Source organism: Dendrobates tinctorius, unplaced genomic scaffold, assembly GCF_039654945.1.
Source record: "Dendrobates tinctorius isolate UK_male_01 unplaced genomic scaffold, ASM3965494v1 ptg000175l, whole genome shotgun sequence".
Taxonomy (NCBI): Eukaryota; Metazoa; Chordata; class Amphibia; order Anura; family Dendrobatidae; genus Dendrobates; species Dendrobates tinctorius.
The window spans coordinates 9,795,012-9,815,685 of NW_027361842.1; the positions used below are offsets into that span (position 1 = coordinate 9,795,012).

Consider the following 20,674-nt stretch of genomic DNA (forward strand, 5'->3'; position numbering starts at 1 on the left):
GACCACTGTACCTTTATGAGGTCATAACTCTGGAACACTTCCATGGATCCCGGTGATTCTGACATTGTTTTCTCGTGACATATTGTACTTCATGTTAGTGGTAAAATTTCATTCAAATAACTTGCGTTTATTTGTGAGAAAAATGGAAATTTGGCGAAAATGTTGCAATTTTCCAACTTTGAATTTTTATGCCCTTAAATCACAGAGATATGGCACACAAAAAACTTGATAACTAACATTTCCCACATGTTTAATTTACATCAGCACGATTTTGGAACCAAAATTTTTTTTGTTAGGAAGTTATAAGGGTTAAAAGTTGACCAGCGATTTCTCATTTTTACAACACCATTTTATTTTTAGGACCACATCACATTTGAAGCCACTTTGAGGGGTCTATATGATAGAAAATACCCAAAATTGACACCATTCTAAAAACTGCACCCCTTAAGGTGCTCAAAACCACATTCAAGAAGTTTATTAACCCTTTAGGTGCGTCACAGGAATTTTTTTGAATATTTAAAAAAAAAATGAACATCTAACTTTTTTTCACAAAAAAAATACTTCAGGTTCAATTTTTTTTATTTTACCAAGGGTAACAGGAGAAATTGGACTGCAAAAGTTATTGTGCAATTTATCCTGAGTACGCTGATACCTGATATGTGGGGAGGAACGACTGTTTCGGCGCATGGCAGAGCTCAGAATGGAAGGAGCGCCGTTTGACTCTTTCAATGCAAAATTGGCTGGAATTCAGATCGGACGCCATGTCACGTTTGGAGAGTCCCTGATGTACCTAAACAGTGGAAACCCCCTACAAGTGACCCCATTTTGGAAACTAGACCCCCCCAAGGATCTTATCTAGATATGTGGTGAGAACTTTGATCCCACAAGGGCTTTACAGAAGTTTATAACGTACAGCGGTACAATTAAAAAATCATATTTTTTCCACAAAAATGATCTTTTCACCCTCAATTCTTATTTTTCCAAGGGTAACAGGACCCTAAAAGTTATTGTGCAATTTGTCCTGAGTATGCTGATACCCCACATGTGGGGATAAACCACTATTTGGGCGCATGGCAGAGCTCGGAAGGGAAGCAGCGCCATTTGACGTTTTTGGCTGGAATTGAGATCGGACATCATGTCGCGATTGGAAAACCCCTGATATACCAAAACAGTGGAAACCCCCCACAAATGACACCATTTTGGAAACTAGACCCCCTAAGGAACTTATCTAGATGTGTGGTGAGCACTTTGAACCCCCCCAGTGCTTCACAGAAGTTTATAACGCCCGGGCGTGAAAATAAAAAAATCATATTTTTTCCACAAACATGATCTTTTAGTCACCATTTTTTTATTTTCCCAAGGGTACCAGGAGAAATTGGACCCCAAAAGTTGTTGTCCAATTTGTCCTGAGTATGCTGATACCCCATATGTGGGAGAAAACTACTGTATGGGCACACGTCGGGGCTCGGAAGGGAAGTAGTGACGTTTTGGAATGCAGACTTTTGATGGAATGGTCTGCGGGTGTCATGTTGCCTTTGGAGAGCCCCTAATGTGCCTAAACAGTGGAAACCCCCCACAAATGACCCCATTTTGGAAACAAGACCCCCTAAGGAACTTATCTAGATGTGTGGTGAGCACTTTGAACTCCCAAGGGCTTCACAGAAGTTTATAATGCCCGGGCATGAAAATAAAAAAATCGTATTTTTCCCACAAACATGATCAATTAGTCCCCAATTTTTTTATTTTCCCAAGGGTAACAGGAGAAATTGAACCCCAAAAGTTGTTGTCCAATTTGTCCTGAGTACGCTGACGCCCCATATGTGGGAGAAAACTACTGTATGGACACACGTCGGGGCTCGGAAGGGAAGTAGTGACGTTTTGGAATGCAGACTTTGAGGGAATGTTCTGCGGGTGTCATGTTGCCTTTGGAGAGCCCCTAATGTGCCTAAACAGTGGAAACCCCCCACAAATGACCCCATTTTGGAAACGAGACCCCCTAAGGAACTTATCTAGATGTGTCGTGAGCACTTTGAACCCCCAAGGGCTTCACAGAAGTTTATAATGCCCGAGCATGAAAATAAAAAAATCGTATTTTTTCCACAAACATGATCAATTAGTCCCCAATTTTTTCATTTTCCCAAGGGTAACAGGAGAAATTGGACCCCAAAAGTTGTTGTCCAATTTGTCCTGAGTTCGCTGACACCCCATATGTGGGAGAAAACTACTGTATGGACACACGTCGGGGCTCGGAAGGGAAGCAGTGACGTTTTGGAATGCAGACTTTGATGGAATGGTCTGCGGGTGTCGTGCATTTGGAGAGCCCCTGATGTACCTAAACTATTGAAACTCCCCACAAGTGACCCCATTTTGGACACTAGACCCCCCACAGAACTTATCTAGATGTGTGGTGAGCACTTTGAACCCCCAAGTGCTTCACAGAAGTTTATAACGCTCGGACGTGAAAATAAAAAAATCATTTTTTTCCACAAAAATGATATTTTTGCCCCAAATTTTTTTATTTTCCTAAGGGTAACAGGAGAAATTGGACCCCAAAAATTGTTTTGCAATTTGTCCTGAGTAGGCTGATGCCCTACATGTGGGGATAAAACACTGTTTGGGCGCATGGCAGAGCTTGGAAGGGAAGGAGCACCATTTGACTTTTTCAACTCAGAATTGGCTGGAATTGAGATCAGACGCCATGTTGCATTTGGAGAGCCCCTGATGTGCCCAAACAGTGGAAACCCCCAATTCTAACTCCAACCCGAACCCCAACACACCCCTAACCCTAACCCTAGCCCTAACCCTAGCCCTAACCCTAACCCTAACCCTAACCCTAGCCCTAACCCTACCCTAACCCTAGCCCTAACCCTAATGGAAAAATGGAAATAAATACATTTTTTTAATTTTATTATTTTTCCCTAACTAAGGGGGTGGTAAGGGCGGGTTTGATTTACTATTTATGGCGGTTTTTATGTTTGGCAGCTGTCGCATGCTAAAAGACGCTTTTTATTGTAAAAATAGTTTTTGTATCACCACATATTGAGAGCTATAATTTTTCCGTATTTTGACCCACCGAGTCATGTGAGGTCTTATTTTTTGCGGGATGAGTTGACGTTTTTATTGGTACCATTTTCGGGCACGTGACATTTTTTGATCGCTTTTTATTCCGATTTTTGGGACGCAGAATGAACAAAAACCAGCGTTTCATGAATTTCTTTTGGGGGGTGCGTTTACACCGTTCCACGTGCGGTAAAATTGATAAAGCGGTTTTATTCTTCGGGTCAGTACGGTTACAGCCATACCTCATTTAGGTCGTTTTTTTATGTTTTGTCGGTTTTATGCAATGAAAACTATTTTATATAAAAAATAATTATTTTTGCATCGCTATATTCTGCGAGCTATAACTTTTTTATTTTTTCGCTGATGATGCTGTGTTGTGGCTCGTTTTTTGCGGGACAAGATGATGTTTTCAGCGGTACTATGGATATTTATATGCGTCTTTTTGATCGCGCGTTATTACACTTTTTGTTTGGCAGTATGATAATAAATCATTATTTTTTGCTTCGTTTTTTATTTTTATTTTTTAAGGGGTTCGCTTAAGGGGTTAACTAATGGGACAGTTTTATAGGGTGGGTCGTTATGGACGCGGCGATGCCTAATATGTGTACTTTAATTGTTTTGTTTTTTTTATTTCCAAAAAATGGATTTATTTGGGGGAATATTTTTTTTTTTTCTAATTTATTTGGCGATTTTTTTTAAATTATTTTAACACTTTTTTGTATTTTTTTTTAACTTTATTAAATAGTTACAGGTGGGACATCACTGTCCTGTGACAGATCGCTGATCTGTCACATCACAGATCACTGTGACAGATCAGCGAGCTGTCACAGGCAGTGCAGAAGGCTTCCTCATGCCTGCGCTTTGCAGGCACTGAGGAAGCCAGCTTCCTGCAGGCCCCCGAAGGCCCCCGTCGCCATCTTGGATTCGGGGGCCTGCAGGAAAGGAGCCCCCCGCAGCAGCGCTGCACATTGCGCTGCCGTGGGGGCTCAGGGAAGCACGGAGGGAGCCCCCTCCCTGCCGATGCTTCCCTTTAACCCCCGGTACACCGCGATCATGTTTGATTGCGGTGTGCAAGGGGTTAACGTGTCGGGGGCGGTCCATGACCGCCCCTGACACATTGTGCCAGGTGTCAGCTGTGATAATCAGCTGACACCTGGCCACGATCAGCGGCGCTCACCACGTGGGCGCCGCTGATCGCGGTAGACGTACTATCCCGTCCATGGGCATAGGGGCCCGGGTCCCATGGACGGGATAGTACGTCAGATGTCAGGAAGGGGTTAACAACTTCCCTATTCATTTTACACCCCCATATTCTTTTTTCCTCCTTTTTATTTTTCTTTTTATTCATTTTCATTGCACACACTCACCTATATTACTGTAAATTTGTATTTTCTTATATTTATATGTTACTTATGTAACTTATACGTTACATGTTATTTTTTCTTCGTTTTTAACAAATATATTATGTTATGTATATGTTTTTATGGTTTGTTTAATAAAATGTGATTTTAATTTTTACTCTGGTCTGTATTTAAAGTACTGTATATACTCGAGTATAAGCCGACCTGAGTATAAGCCGAGGCACCTAGTTTTGCCATGGAAAACTGGGTAAGCTTATTGACTCGAGTATAAGCTGGGTATGCATTGTCTCCTCATCCCTGTACTTGTATGTGTGGCTCCCCCTGTCCTGTCCTGCTATGTGTGGCTCCTCCTATCCTGTCCTGTTATGTGTGGCTCCCCTGTCCCTGTCCTGCTATGTGTGGCTCCCCCTATCCTGTCCTACTATGTGTGGCTCCCCCTGTCCTGCTATGTGTCGCTCCTCCTGTCCTGTCTTGCTATGTGTGGCTTCCCCTGTCCAGTCCTGCTATGTGTGCCTCCCCCTATCCTGTCCTACTATGTGTGGCTCCCCCCTGTCCTGTCCTGCTATGTGTGGCTCCTCCTGTCCTGTCCTGCTATGTGTGGCTCCCCCTGTCCCAGTCCTGCTATGTGTGGCTCCCACTATCCTGTCCTACTATGTGTGGCTCCCCCTGTCCTGCCCTGCTATGTATGACTCCCACCTGTCCTGTCCTACTTCGTGTGGTTCCCCCTGTCCTGTCCTGCTACGTGTGGCTCCTCTTGTCCTGTCCTGCTATGTGTGGCTCCTCCTGTCCTGTCCTGCTATGTGTGGCTCCCCCTGTCCTGCTATGTGTGGCTCCTCCTGTCCTGTCCTGCTAGGTGTGGCTCCCCCCTGTCCCTGTCCTGCTATCTGTGGCTCCCCCCTATCCTGTCCTACTATGTGTGGCTCCCCCTGTCCTGTCCTGCTATGTGTGGCTCCCCCTGTCCTGTCCTGCTATGTGTGGCTCCCCCAATCCTGTCCTACTATGGGTGGCTCCCCCTGTCCTGTCCTCTTATGTATGGCTCCCACTGTCCCTGTCCTGCTATGTGTGGCTCTCCCTTATCCTGTCCTACTATGTGTGGCTTCCCCTGTCCTGTCCTGCTATGTGTGGCTCCCCCTGTCCTGTCCTGCTATGCGTGGCTCCCCCAATCCTGTCCTACTATGGGTGGCTCCCCCTGTCCTGTCCTGCTATGTGTGGCTCCCCCTGTCCTGCTATGTGTGGCTCCCCCAATCCTGTCCTACTATGGGTGGCTCCCCCTGTCCTATCCTGTCCTGCTATGTGTGGCTCCCCCTGTTGTATGCATGGCTCCCCCGGTCCCCTCGTTGTATGCATGGCTTGCCTCCACCCTTCCCATTGTTGAATGCATGGCTCGACTCCCTCATTCCACCCTTGTATGCTTGGCTCAGCTCCCCCCATCCTCCTCCATCCTCCTCCCCTCGCATCATCGCTGCACGTCCCTGCATTTTCATTGTCCCAGCAGCAGCTCTTCCTGTGCTCAGCGGTTACGTGGTACTGCTCATTAAGGTTATGAATATGCTCTCCACGCCTATGGAAATTGAGACGCATGCATATTCATTACCTTAATGAGCGGTACCACGTAACCGCTCAGCACAGGGGAAGAGCTGCTGTTCGCAACAACGGAAATGTAGGGACATTCAGCGATGGCGCGAGGAGGATGAGAATGTTGTCACAGTCGCCGGCTCCTGCCGCTGCTCTGACGCTCCCTTCCCCCACTGCCTTTCTGGACAATGACTTGTGTCTAAGCCGAGGGGGGCATTTTCATCACAAAAAAATGTGCTGAAAATATCAGCTTATACACGAGTATATACGGTAAGTTCGTTTTGGTGACAATATTGCTTATACTTTAAGACCTTAAACTATAGGATCCTCATTATAGGTGTATCTATGTAGCTGTGTTGGGATCTTTTGGGAATAAATGGATTATCGGCGGAAATGAGAGGAGTATGGTATTTTATTATTTTATATTTTAAAGTAATAAATGGGTAAAAGAGGGTTGGGAGTGTTTATTTCAGTTAAAGGACTTTACTCGGTGTATGTGTACAATTGACAATGGGATTAGCAGAGGTGTCTTATATATGCCTCTCCATTACTTACGCTTGGGCTTGATGTCAGTGGCCATAAAACAGCTGACATCAACCCCACAACTGTTACCCCACTTTCCACCGCTACAGGGCAATTGGGAAAAGAAGATGCTAAGGGCCAGATTTCTGGTTCAGCTGAGAGCTGATGTTCTTAGCCTGGGACGGGGCCAAAATCCCTAGCCCCTTCTCAGGCTATTAATATAAGCTCACAGCTGTCTGGTCTGCCCTTGTTGGTTAGTAATTATAGGGGGACCCTATGTCATTTTTTTCTGGGGTCCCCATGTAAACTAACCAGTAAATATGACCAATCAGCTGTGAGCTATTAGTAATAGCTTGGGAACCTTTATGGCTAGTGGCCCTTTTCCCAGATTATTAACATCAGCCTCCAGCGTTCAGCTTTCCCCCAACAGGTTATGAAAATTATGTGTTTTTGTTTATTTATACATGATGTACACAGCAGGTGCTGAATACAACTCCCATCAGTGTTGCCTGGTGGTGCTGATCGCAGGGAGACCAGGCAACAATCAAGAGAGCTGCCTTCAGCACCCAGTGCCTGGGAACAGCACAAGCTGTGCTGCTTTTTCCCAGGCTCCGATACATGTCATAATGATGCGGCACATGGATGCCACATGTATGTTGCACATGGATAAATGGACATGGATGGCATCGGTAGTGGCTTTTAAAATACCGGTATTATCAGTACGCTTGGAGAAGGTCTTACAGTCTGCAAAATACGGTAGATGTGAAAGAGATAGATAAATGAGATGAAATGCATAGATATTTGGTGAAAATTAGATAAATAGATTAGATAGATATTGAATATAGATATTAGATAAATGTGAGATAGATTGGTATTAGATAGAAAATAGGCAGACAGAAATGACAGACAAATAAGAGATAGATAGATAATTGATAGTTAATAGATCATAGATAGATAGATAGATAGATAGATAGATAGATAGATAGATAGATAGATAGATAGATAGATATTGGATAGATGGACTTTGTTTTCCCAGTAATACAACTTTTATTCATGTATTGTAGATGAATATACAATGATGCCTTGTGTTTCCAGCGGGTTTTCTAGGAAGGGAAATTGTTTTGCTGTTGCAGAGAAAGTCCTGTACAGCAAGGAAGATTTTCTGTCCTCTATTTTCTTGTCATTTGCATCTCTCTGCTGCAAGTTTCCAAGAACAAAAGTGCAACGCTTGAGTATTGGGAATTAAAGGAAGAACGGTTGGGGTAAAATAGGGAGAGTGTTAATAGATTCTCATGCTGATCCATAAAACCATCTGCTCACTTCACTACAGCCGGGCACCAGATCTCAGAAATGGGCACGCTGCCATCTGGTAGTTAATAAGATTTGAACACAAGTGAGTTTATCACAATGACAAGTACAGCGCCACTAGAAAATATGAGGAACCAATTTAGATTTCATGTCTCTGTTGGAAGATACAAAGTAGGAGGAGGATATCAAATTCAGTTTTATTTCCACACTGCAGAAAATAGATTATAATACCAGGAGTATGCGCGGTAATTGCTCTTATCCTGCTCCCTATAATAACAAATTCCAATCATTGCTTACAGTATCTTTTTCTTTTAAATGGATAGATGCATTCCATGATACCTTTAGAAAGCTACTTTGTGAAAGTTCTCCAGCATCACACACATAGGATTGAAGTTTAAAGGGCTAGTCCATATTGCACAGCTGATCGGATCGGTTGAGGCACTCTAATCTGACTTTGGAGGACGTTTTCCGTGGTTGTCCACTTCTGGGTTTGTCAGCTGTTCCATAACCTTCTCTTTCTTTATTAAACATGACACTTGTTTCTGAGAACAGGTAAATTCCATAGCTCCTCTTTTTGACTTTTGCCTGACTTCACTCTCAGAATAAAGGGCATCCTGATTCCTTACATATGCAGAAAAATTTGGATTTATCTTTGCTATGTTTCAACAGAAAAACACACAAACAAAAACAATGTAGGCAAAATTCGACTACCCATGACAAAATATGCATAACATTTGGCGCAGCAAATGTTGAAAGCAAACACATAAAGGAATAAAACACAATTTTCATCCTTATAGCTGACAAACATTTGCTTCCGGTTTACTAAACTCACCAAGAAAACGCAATCACAACAACCAGACAGAAGTAATCACACTTTTAAAAAATTGCAAAACTTTTGGTTGCTACTGGAGCGCCCGCCAGGGCAGTGGGGATATTCAGTACTGGGCTGCTTCTTAAACGGGAAGTGTCACGGCAGCAGTGACCCGGTCCGTGGCCCTTGGCGTCCAATGAAAAGAGAATACTTACAAGGGAATACAGTTTTTAATTAAGTGTTCATGACGCCACCTGTGGTACTCGGCAATAAAGATGTTAGCCGACACTGCAGAGCAGATCCTCTGGGACTTTTGGTGATGCAGCTGAGTTGGTACAGCTCTCCACAGGCAGAGATTTGTCCCAGGGCAGTTGGTATGTAGGTGTTAGAGGTAGTGATGTTAGATATAGCAGAGTTGGATAGGTGACGCAGGAATAATTAGAGGACACAGTTGGGTGCAATTCCAATGGTTTATTCACTGTTCTTATGGGCCCAAGTGCCCGCTTGGCTCTGCGTCCTCCTGGTGAGAGGCCCAGCAAACTCCCAGGTAGATCAGGATTCACCTTCCCAGGACTCCTCTCAGTGTATGCCTCTCCTGGCCATCTCACTGTGTTGGCTGTCCACCTCTGCTGCCCAACACCTCATAATTATTGTTCCAGGCCAGCAACCGTGGACCTTGCAGAACAATGTCCTCTCTGCGTCCCCTTGCTCCCTTATGGCTGCCTTTACGGAGAAGATAACTGTGGCTTTTTGCTGAGGTACCAGAGCTGTACCAATTCAGCTGCATCACCAACAGTACCAGAGGATCTGCTTTGCAGCGTCGGCTAACATCTTCATTGCCGAGTACCACAGGTCGCGTTATGAACACTTCATTATAAACTGTATTCCCTTGTAAGTATTCCCTTTTCATTGGATGCCCAGGGCCACGGACCGGGTCACCGCTGCCGTGACACTTTCCGTTTAAGAAGCAGCCCAGTACCAAGTATCCCCACTGCCTCTACCTCTGGCTTGCTAGTTGAGTCTGATGATTTCTCCACTAGGCTAGGGGGCCAGTAGCCCTGTGCAACCTGGTGTCTCCAATACTGGAACAGGCCCCACGGGTGGCTCTCGCACATCCTGTGCCCCTAAGACCCCATCTGCTCTCAGGGAGCTTCCTTCTGTCGCTTTCCTTCCTTCTGCAGCTCCTTCTGACAGGGAGCTGCTTCAGCACACGTCTCTCCACTTTTCTTCCTCCTGACAGAATTAACTGTCTTCTCCCATCTCTTCCTACCAGCTCCACACGCCTCCCAACACCCTTTACTACCCAGCCAGGGATGAGGCCATCCTCCTGCAGGGTACATCCAGGGTGCCCTGCTTCTGTAGTGTGTGTTAGGTGCAGGTATTAGAGTCCTGGGTGGTGCTCCCTCCCTCCTTACCTGAGAATGGGGTACCACACCTCTGGGCAAGGTGCAGTACCTCTGTGGTGACTGGATCCTCAGGGGCGCCACACTTCCGTATAAGTGAGCTGTTCCTGGGTAATAGGACTAGGAGATAGTAAGGCTATAAGACAGTGGTTCCTGGGTAGTAGGGCTATAAGAGCGCTGTCCCAGGATAGAAGGTCTATAAGAGCGCTGTCCCTGGGTAGTAGGGCTATAAGAGCGCTGTCCCTGGGTAGTAGGGCTATAAGAGAGCTGTGTATGGGTAGTAAGGCTATAAGAGAGCTGTCCCTGGGTTGTAGGGCTATAAGAGAGCGGTCCCTGGGTAGTAGGGCTATAAGATAGCTATCCCTGGGTTGTTGAGCTATAAGAGCTGTCCATGGATAGTACAGCGATAAGACAGGTGTCCCTAGGTAGTAGGGCTATAAGAGAGCAGTTCCTGGGTAGTAGGCCTACAAGACAGCTGTCCATGGGTTGAGGGCTATAATACAGCTTTCCCTGCGTTGTAGGGCTATAAGAGTGCTGTCCTTGGGTTGTAGGGCTATAAGAGTGCTGTCCCTGGGTTGTAGGGTTATAGGAGCACTGTCCATGGGTAGTAGGGCAATCAGACAGCTGTATTTGGGTAGTTGAGCTATAAGAGCGCTTTCTCTGGATAGTAGGGCTAAGAGCTATGTCCCTGGGTAGTAGGACAAAGAGAGCTTTCCCTTGGTAGTAGGCCTTAGAGCATGGCCTCTGAAGTAAGGCTAAGAGCGATGTCCCTGGGTAGTAGAGCTAAGATCGCTATCCCTGGGTAGTAGAGCTACGACCGTTGCCCCTGGTTAGTAGGGCTAAGACCGCTGTACCTGGATAGAAAGGCTAAGAGAGCTGTTCCTTGGTAGTAGGTCTTAGAGCGCTGTCTCTGTGTAGTAGGGCTAAAAGCGCCTTTCCTAGGCAGTAGAGCTATGAGTGCTGTCCCTGGATAGTAAGGCTATAAGTGAGCTGTCCCTGTTTAAGGGCTCAATGTTTGAATCCAAACAACCCTGAGGATAGGGAAAAAAAGGGAACAACGGCCGTGCACAATCTAAGTGCAGTAGAAACTAGGTGTAAATTGCACGCTTATATAATTGGACTCACCTAGTCAAAGGCGAAAATTAAGCATTGATAGGGGAATCCAAGGGGAACGGTCTGCAGCTCGGCCGACTGGGCACACGGAAAAGGCCCTTAGACATCTGTGGTAAAACAATAGATAGCTAGGAAAATCCCAGTATGTAGCCGGCGCTCCTGTATAGAGATTCTCACAGATATTATATAAAAATATCTGCTTTATTGAGGTAATAAAAAATTACAGAATAACGCGTTTCGACTCCTACACCCTGGAGTCTTCTTCAGGTCACTAAAAAATAAATAGTATGAAAAGATCAGCCACACTTTCTTTTTATACATTTAACTTTCAAAGGATCAAATAGGGTAGAGTACTGGAGGAGCTCTAAAGCCCCACCCAGATAAATGAAAAAAACACCATATACCAAAGGGACAAATCCTCCCAGGACATGTTCTCATTAATGCACTAATTTACTTGTGTCTTTATATACACTGTGTTTAAGGAACTACCATATCGAATGCAATAAGAATAAAAAGCCAAAAAAACATTATTTTTTTTTTAAAAATCCCCCCAAATTTTTCTTTTTTCCTTTCTTTCACTCATCGCTTTTTTGTCTTTACTTTTCTCTTTTTCTTTCTTTACTTTTTCTCTCTCCTTTCAATTTCTTGAAAACAATCATAAATATTTATAATAACAAAATAATCCTAAAAATGAGTATTCAACCAATATCAAAACCATTATACTGTCCCTTCTGCAGTATTATTCAGACTTTCTCTACCACAACTTTCAAACCATTGGGAAACAAAGTTTGGAGCTGATAAATCCAGAAAGATTCTTTCCTGTTTAGCACTTGGTTCCGATTGGGTATATTTTCAGGAATGTTCTACAGGAATCATCGTAATATTAAACTTTTTTGATGTTTAATTAACAAGTGTCTAGATAAACTGTGTTGGACTAAGCCGGCTTTATTGTTGTGGTGATGTCCATTCATTCTAGCACGTAGTGTTTTGGGTCGTGCAGCCGACATATTGTAGGCCACACGAACAGATGACTACATAACCTGTGAAAGCACTTTTGTGATTTAAATGTTGCTTTAACATAAAGTTATCTCCTGTACTGTTAGATGTTATTGATTTTGCTCCGTGCTGAATAATGGTGCAGGTGCAGCAATTTTTTGATCTGCATTTGTATACTCCTGCATTTTTTGTTTGTCTCATAGGGTCAGAACCCCCATTTTTTCTGGGAACATTATTGGGAGCTATTAGATTTTTAAATGTGCAACCCCTCCTAAAAGTGATACCAGGCTGATTTGGTAGAATATTTTTTAAAAAAGAATCCTTTAATAGCAAATGCCAGTGTTTATTTAAAATACTCTTCATGAGCTTATTTCCTTTATTAAAACCTGTGATGAAGTTAAACTTAAAACCGACACTGATTTCTTTCGGGGGTTTTTTAGAATTTTTTTCTCTACAATTTCACACCCCTGTTTGGGTTCCTGTTCATTATTCACCAAACATTCCCATTGTGTTTTACTCAGATTTTTTCCAAAAGCAAAATGTATTAGTAAATATAAATAATGATTCAGTGGCGCTTGTGTAAGTTATTAGTTCCAGCAGCAAACACTAAGACACCCGTCACAAAAGTGTAAAAAAAATTTTTTTGTAATCAACCGTAAAGTGAGTGTGCGCTTGGAAAGACTCAAACGTGGGCGGTATCCAAAGGCGGATAAACAGGAATAAACCTGTTTAAAAACGCTGTTTTTGTCGCTGATAATAGCAGTTTTCAGAGTAGTGGCGGTTTTAATTAAAATCCTTAAAAAACTACACTGGTAGTAATAGTATTACTCCTTAAAAAAAAACACTGTGCGGACTGTGTTAAATAAACCTTCCTCCTAATAACACCTCAGAAAAAATCAATATATGGCAGTCCCCTATCGGAGGCTCTTCATACAAGCCGCAATAAAACACAATAATCAGCAAAAGTTGCCTGTACTGATGCAAAAAGCGGTATGGGTAAAGGTGACAATTAGCGCTCCAGCGCTTGTGGGTAAAATATTATAAAGCTGCAGCCTATAGGGGGCTGAACAGAGCCACTGGTCAAAATGCCTCCAGCCTGGAAGCAGGCGTCGGCGGTCTCTCGTGCTCCCGGCCACCGGCCGGGGCAGCCCTTAATATCCTTTTACACCCGTGTGTATTTCTTTGTTTTAACCGCTGGAGCAGAAAACTTTATCCTTCACCTCCACTGTCTATCTTAGCAAGGACTCCGCATCTACAAAGGTACCACTCTCTGACTATATTTTATATTACTGTGAGCACTATGTTTTAACTGCTTACAGTCTGCTGCTTCACTGATTCCTACATATGCTGGAGCAATAAGTGTTATTTCCACCTGTATCGTTCACTGTAGTAAGGAATTTGCAGGTGTACAGGTACCGCTCTCTGATTATTTAATTCACCTCAGTGGTCACTCTGTTCAGCCCCCTATAGGCTGCAGTTTTATAATATTTTACCCACAAGCGCTGGAGCGCTAATTGTCACCTTTACCCATACCGCTTTTTGCATCAGTACAGGCAACTTTTGCTGATTATTGTGTTTTATTGTGGCTTGTATGAAGAGCCTCCGATAGGGGACCGCCATATATTGATTTTTTCTGAGGTGTTAGGCCTCGGTCACACTAGCGAGGAATACGGACAAGTGAGAGGCTCTAAAAGCACGCATTACACACGGACAAATGATTCTCTATGGGTTTGCTCCCAACAGCCGTATATTTCTCGTCCGTATTCTACTGTCCGTGCCAATCGCAGCATGCTGCGATTGTCAGCGTACTACGCCCGTAATATGCCAATGCAAGTCTATGGGTGCGCAAAAAATACGGATTACACACGGACCACACATGTGACATGCGAGAAATACACAGGTCTTTTGGCTGCTGACAGGAAATGGGCCAATCCATCATCAGGAAGCCTAGACATGCAAATGAGCTCAAAAAGCGCTCCAGACATCCAGGAAGTCAGCCTCCACGGAGTAAAGCAGCGTCATGGTGCCATATTTCCTTAATGTGGAGATGCTTATAGTATTAGCGCAGGAGCGGCCAGAACTTTGGGACCAAAGGGATGCCAATTATGCCAACCGCGCAAGAAAGGAGGCGTCATGGAGGCGCATATGTCGCCAGATGTTCCATGACTTTGGTGATCGGCCACGTGAGGAGCAGCAGAAACTGAGTAAATACAAGGCCCAAAAATTATTTAAAATACCTCACAAACAAAAATGATTACAGATTCTGCCCCCCTTCCTGTCCTCCTTTTTGCCTCATGAGGCGGGTAGATTTTGATTAAAAAAACAGATAAGCGGGCACCAACCAGATAAATACTCATGCAGGGATCACCACATGCAAAATAGACTGAGTAAGTAAACAAGAGAAAAGAACTATGCATAAATGTGGGATCACCACGCCAAATACCAATTGTTTATAAAAATATATTTTTTATTGTAGAATACACAAAAAGCAACAAAGAAGCAGCAACAGACACCACACATAAAAACAATTAAAATGATCTGATCAAAATGTAAACCGCTGGCTGGAAAATGTAAAGGCACCAATATGAGTCAATAACATTCAAAATACCATACCATATAGTACAGACAATATAATGGGGACAAAAGAATCACAGATGACTGGGCAATTCAATAAGGTCCTGTATCAACATATAAAGTGTATAACATATACCAAAAAGTAACATTCAATACTTCCTAAGAGAAGCCCTGCAAGGCATAGAAAATAACTAATATAGAGAGCATAAATGATAAATAAAACTCCCCATGGGATAAAGTCAGTAGCCCAGGAAGTCACTGAAGCTGCCAAAAAGAAAAGAAGCTAGTAATAAATGGCAATTGGAGACCCCAAACAAGAATGAGATACATCACCCAACGACACACCAGTCAGTAAGTCCAGTCAAAGGTCGCCCCAACGTCTGTATATAGTGCCAACAGCCACCGCGGGATACACGTACCCACGCGTTCCGACACCACTTGGTGTCTTTCTCAAGGTGAGTGCTAATGCAGCCTCAGAGCGCCGCTTATTTAAATCAGAGAAATCACAAATAGATCCATACCAGGTGGCGGCTGACGGCGTGCAGGAGGAATCATGAAGGCGGATATGACCTCACAGCCTTTCCAGTAACTCTTGCGCAGGCGCCATCGCGCGATAACCAAAGCACAATAGAGTATAAGTTGAAATCTCGTGGGAATTAAATATCCCGCGCCTGCGCAACACAGCCGGACGGATAACCACAAACAGCCTTGTGATCGCTATCAGCGTCCATCAAGGATCAGCGTTACATATAATTGACGAGTCACATGCATGCGCGATTCGACCCTCAAATGGCCATGACGAGAGGGCGGGCATAGTGTCAAACATATAAGTGCGGAAACGTCGTTCCAGCATGATGGACGGGTATCAAGATGATACACAAACAAAAGCCTGTGGGAAATATAAATCCCATGAATGCACACTGCATCCCAATGGGCACTCGATTTGTTGTTTATGAGAAATAGCATTTGAGATTATGACAGCAGTTTAATGAAAAACAGATACCCACACCTATTTGGTGAATCACATGCAAGCGCGATCCCCCCCAAAAAAGTTTAATCAAAACAATGAAGACAGATATTGTCCTATCGGGCAGATCCACATTTAATGTGGGCCAAGCCATTTTTCAACCGACATAAGGCATGATAGCTGAGCACTAATCAAGGTATATACCCTGATTAACCTTAAAACAAAGTAAAGAAAGGGCATATATCGTACATCGGCGCTCCTATGAAAAAGGGGGGCGGCGCTTAACAAAATGGATGTTATAGAGCCACGCGCAACCCATGTATCTATAATAATCCTGTACAGAGACCGATGTTACGGCTCAAGAACAGGTAACTCAGATGTTCAAAACGTCTGCACATTGAAGTCCCATATATTTACTTGAAAACCCTAACAGATAAAAAAAATAAGCATAAGCTAAAAAATCCCAGAAATGAAAGAAAACAGCAGCAAAAATAATCCAGTCCTCATAGTTTTTTCTTCTTTTTTCTCACGATAAATTACGGCATCATGGCAGGGGAGTATTGCTAGAAGACGACCCAATGAAGGAGGCTAAGAGCAAACAATAACGGAGAGAGGTCCCAAATTTTGATGTACAGGGAGATCCTGGACCTATACCCCAAGGGAGGAAAAACAACAACAAAGGCGGTAAAAAGGTTAATAAGTGAGATACAGTATCACCAACTATATTTTTTTTATAGAAGCCATTATACAGCAGCTCCTCGTTAAGACCACGTGGTGATAAACAGTCCAGATCGTATATCCATCTTGCTTCCCGCCAGAGAAGCTCCTCTGAGATGTTACCCCCCCTAATATTGACACGGACCCCCTCCAATCCCAAAACCCTGAGGGAATCAGGGGAGCCACCGTGGTTGTCAAGAAAGTGGGTGGCCACAGAAGTGAGCGGTTTCCCCTTACCTCTGTCGGCCCTTGCCGTCATAATATTCGAGAGATGCTGCTGTGTCCTGCGTCGTAATTCTTGCGTTGTCTGTCCCACATAGAATTTCTTACATCCGCAAACCAGGGCGTAGACCATGTTGCGAGAGCGGCAGTTGAAATACGCCTTCGGCTGTATCTGTGAGGGCAGACAAAGCACCGACAGTAATCTGTTAGTTAGAATTCGAGGACAAATGGAGCAGTACCCCTAGTATCATTACCGGTGCGAATCTTGGTAATTGGACGTCTAAAATGGCTGTTAGACAGAATATCCTTGAGGTTCTGCGCTCTTCTAGCCACCCCACTTGGGCGTTCATCTATAAAACGACGTAACTTAGAGTCACTCAACAAGATACCCCAGTTGTTCCCAAGGATTTGATAAACATCATACCACTGATTGTGGAATCTCGTGATAAGACTGACTCGATTTCGCACTCCCCTTACCCGAGGGTTAAGGAATTCCTCCCTAGGTCTATTCCTGGAGAACTCGATGGCCCCAGATACAATCCTCCTAGGATAACCTCTCTCACGGAATCTGTTGGAGAGTTGACGTGATTCCCTCATAAAGTCTTCTGTACAACTGCAATTTCTCCTGATTCGAATAAATTGTCCTTTCGGAATCCCCTTGCGTAAATGTGCAGGATGAAAACTCTCAAAGTGTAATAGATTGTTAGTTGCCGTTGTTTTACGAAACAACGTCGTGATGATGTGATTTTGACACACTCCAATCCTGAGGTCCAAAAAGTCCACCGAGCTGGAAGAGAAGGTACAAGTAAGCCTGATGTTCCAACAATTCTCATTTAACATTGATATAAAGTCCATTAGCTGGGTTTCAGATCCCAGCCAGATGATAAAAATATCGTCTATATATCTGTACCACTTAAACACCCATTTAGAGAAACCGTCTTGTTGATAGACGTGTGTCTCCTCCCACCAACCCATAAAAAGGTTGGCATAGGAGGGCGCACATTTTGCCCCCATGCCTGTCCCAGAGACTTGCCTAAAGTATGCCCTATCAAAAACAAAATAGTTTTTTTCAAGGACAAACTTTAGGAGCTCCAAAATAAATGTATCGTGACCTCTGTCACCCGTAGAGTGTTGATTTAAAAAATAAGAGACGGCCTCCATACCGAGATTGTGACTGATATTGGTGTATAACGCCTCCACATCCAGGGTGACCAAGATAGTACCAACAGGGATTTCCAGATCCTTCAAAAGCAATAACAGATGAGTGGTATCTCTGACGAAGGACTCCAACCGTTGGACCATGGGCTGCAAAAAGAAGTCGAGATAAGCACAAGGTTTCTCATATAAACCCCCCAGCCCGGAAACAATGGGTCTGCCCGGAGGCTCAGTAATCGATTTATGTACCTTCGGTAACAAATAAAAAGTTGGTACAACCGGGTGATTTGTAGTAAGAAAATCAAGCTCCTTTTTGTTGATAATACCACTCAGGAATACCCTAGAGAGTAATCTATCTAACTGACCCTTAAAGATAGTGGTCGGATCCGAGGGTAAGATAAGATAGTATTGAGCATTATCAAGCTGACGGTGGACTTCCAGGCAATACATATCTTTAGGCCAAAGAACGATGTTACCACCTTTGTCAGCTTCCTTAATTTCGAAGGAATCATTGTTTTGCAATCTCTTAAGTGCCAGTTTTTCCCCTCTACTCAGATTATTATGGCGAAATTTATCAATCCTGAGTCTCTTAATGTCCCCACATGTCTTGTCGAAAAATATCTGAATTGTTGGGACTAGAGAGAAATTCGGAGAAGCCTGAGATGGCAATCTACCGGTAAATCTCTTGCGCCCAGTGCCAGCCTCATTTTCTGCTAACAAATCTAACAGGTCACGGAGTACTTGTCTGTCCTGTTCAGGTAATTCCTCAATAAGGGAGGGTTGATGGTACAACATTTTGAACATCAATTGACGACAAAAAAGATATAAATCCTTCGTGAGCTCGAACTTGTCCAAACAATTCATGGGTGAAAAAGAGAGACCCTTAGACAGTAGTTTGATTTCTATTTCTAATAGTTCATATGAAGATAAATTGATTATCTGCAGTCCCGCCTCATCCAATGGAGGACTAGAGTGGGAAATAGCCTCTAATAATGTCTCCTGTTGTTGGGTCTCGTCTCCCTCCTCGAGTTCGGAGACCAAACTCGTGGGTTCCTGTTTCTTTTTGTCCGTTGTCTTGGGTTTCCTTCTCCCCCTTCTAGACTGTTTTATCTGTCGCTTGTGTCGGTAGATAAAAAATCACTATTTTGTGTGGTTGCACCTAAATTAGTGGTAGCGTTACTGACATTATTAGTGGTCACTGGTACCCGGTATCTCATGTTGCCCTGATGTGTCCATTTAAAGACCCGTTGTTTGTCAGAGTCGAGTTTGTCTCGTTGGAATTTATTCTTTTTACCTCTAATAATATCCTTCTCATACCGATCAACCATATCTTTGAGTTGATTCCTGAATGGATCAACCAACGTTTTTTTGTCAAAGGTATCAAGTTTAAGTTCCTTATCCCTAATCTCATCCTTAGTCCTAGACAGCAAGGCTTTATCTTGCTCAATCAACATATCGATAATTATATAAGAGCATTTCTTCAGGCCAGTTTCCCACGTCAATCTAAACTCATGATCAACTTCCCAAGCCGGGAAAATTTGGACTCTAAGTCCACGTAGGATAAGGCCTAGTCTCTTATATTCTTCCAAGCTCTTGATGTTCCACCAAGTCTTGGTCAATTTCTTATGCAAACCCAACAAATCAGAAGACAGACTCTGGAAACCCGTATCAATAACCGTATTAGAGGTCATGGCCTCACCGTCTCCACCAAAGATTTCCCTGACTTGTTCCTGCTAAGCCGCCTCTCTGGCATTTAGATCCATCAGAAAAATATATATAGAATAACAGCAGGATGTGCCACCACTCTAAAGAAACCTCATGAAAGATGAGTACAACAAACTGATTAAAAAAACAGATAAGCGGGCACCAACCAGATAAATACTCATGCAGGGATCACCACATGCAAAATAGACTGAGTAAGTAAACAAGAGAAAAGAACTATGCATAAATGTGGGATCACCACGCCAAATACCAATTGTTTATAAAAATATATTTTTTATTGTAGAATACACAAAAAGCAGCAAAGAAGCAGCAACAGACACCACACATAAAAACAATTAAAATGATCTGATCAAAATGTAAACCGCTGGCTGGAAAATGTAAAGGCACCAATATGAGTCAATAACATTCAAAATACCATACCATATAGTACAGACAATATAATGGGGACAAAAGAATCACAGATGACTGGGCAATTCAATAAGGTCCTGTATTAACATATAAAGTGTATAACATATACCAAAAAGTAACATTCAATACTTCCTAAGAGAAGCCCTGCAAGGCATAGAAAATAACTAATATAGAGAGCATAAATGATAAATAAAACTCCCCATGGGATAAAGTCAGTAGCCCAGGAAGTCACTGAAGCTGCCAAAAAGAAAAGAAGCTAGTAATAAATGGCAATTGGAGACCCCAAACAAGAATGAGATACATCACCCAACGACACACCAGTCAGTAAGTCCAGTCAAAGGTCGCCCCAACGTCTGTATATAGTGCCAACAGCCACCGCGGGATACACGGACCCACGTGTTCCGACACCACTTGGTGTCTTTCTCAAGGTGAGTGCTAATGCAGCCTCAGAGCGCCGCTTATTTAAATCAGAGAAATCACAAATAGATCCATACCAGGTGGCGGCTGACGGCGTGCAGGAGGAATCATGAAGGCGGATATGACCTCACAGCCTTTCCAGTAACTCTTGCGCAGGCGCCATCGCGCAATAACCAAAGCACAATAGAGTATAAGTTGAAATCTCGTGGGAATTAAATATCCCGCGCCTGCGCAATACAGCCGGACGGATAACCACAAACAGCCTTGTGAACGCTATCAGCGTCCATCAAGGATCAGCGTTACATATAATTGACGAGTCACACGCATGCGCGATTCGACCCTC

General features: G+C 43.5%; 1 protein-coding gene across 1 annotated transcript; it reads right to left on the minus strand.

The window, feature by feature from the left end:
• Nucleotides 1–14,595: 14,595 nt before the first annotated feature.
• Nucleotides 14,596–19,475, minus strand: LOC141054177 (uncharacterized). Its single transcript, XM_073551400.1, has 6 exons — nucleotides 19,079–19,475; nucleotides 17,793–17,934; nucleotides 17,107–17,416; nucleotides 16,884–16,979; nucleotides 16,645–16,801; nucleotides 14,596–16,338 (listed from the first exon to the last, which is right to left on the minus strand). Exons 1-6 carry the CDS (start codon nucleotides 19,473–19,475, stop codon nucleotides 16,235–16,237), a joined length of 1,206 nt encoding a protein of 401 aa, XP_073407501.1. The 3' UTR covers nucleotides 14,596–16,234.
• Nucleotides 19,476–20,674: the final 1,199 nt, after the last annotated feature.

Excerpts from the sequence above, each read along its gene's own strand:
- LOC141054177 (XM_073551400.1), bottom strand. The coding sequence starts at position 19,475 with ATGACCTCTAATACGGTTATTGATACGGGTTTCCAGAGTCTGTCTTCT. Across the intron at positions 16,802-16,883 it reads AATTACCAAGATTCGCACCG|ATACAGCCGAAGGCGTATTT; the intron begins GTAATGATACTA and ends CTGCCCTCACAG. Across the intron at positions 16,339-16,644 it reads GACGGCAAGGGCCGACAGAG|GTCCAGGATCTCCCTGTACA; the intron begins GTAAGGGGAAAC and ends CTTGGGGTATAG.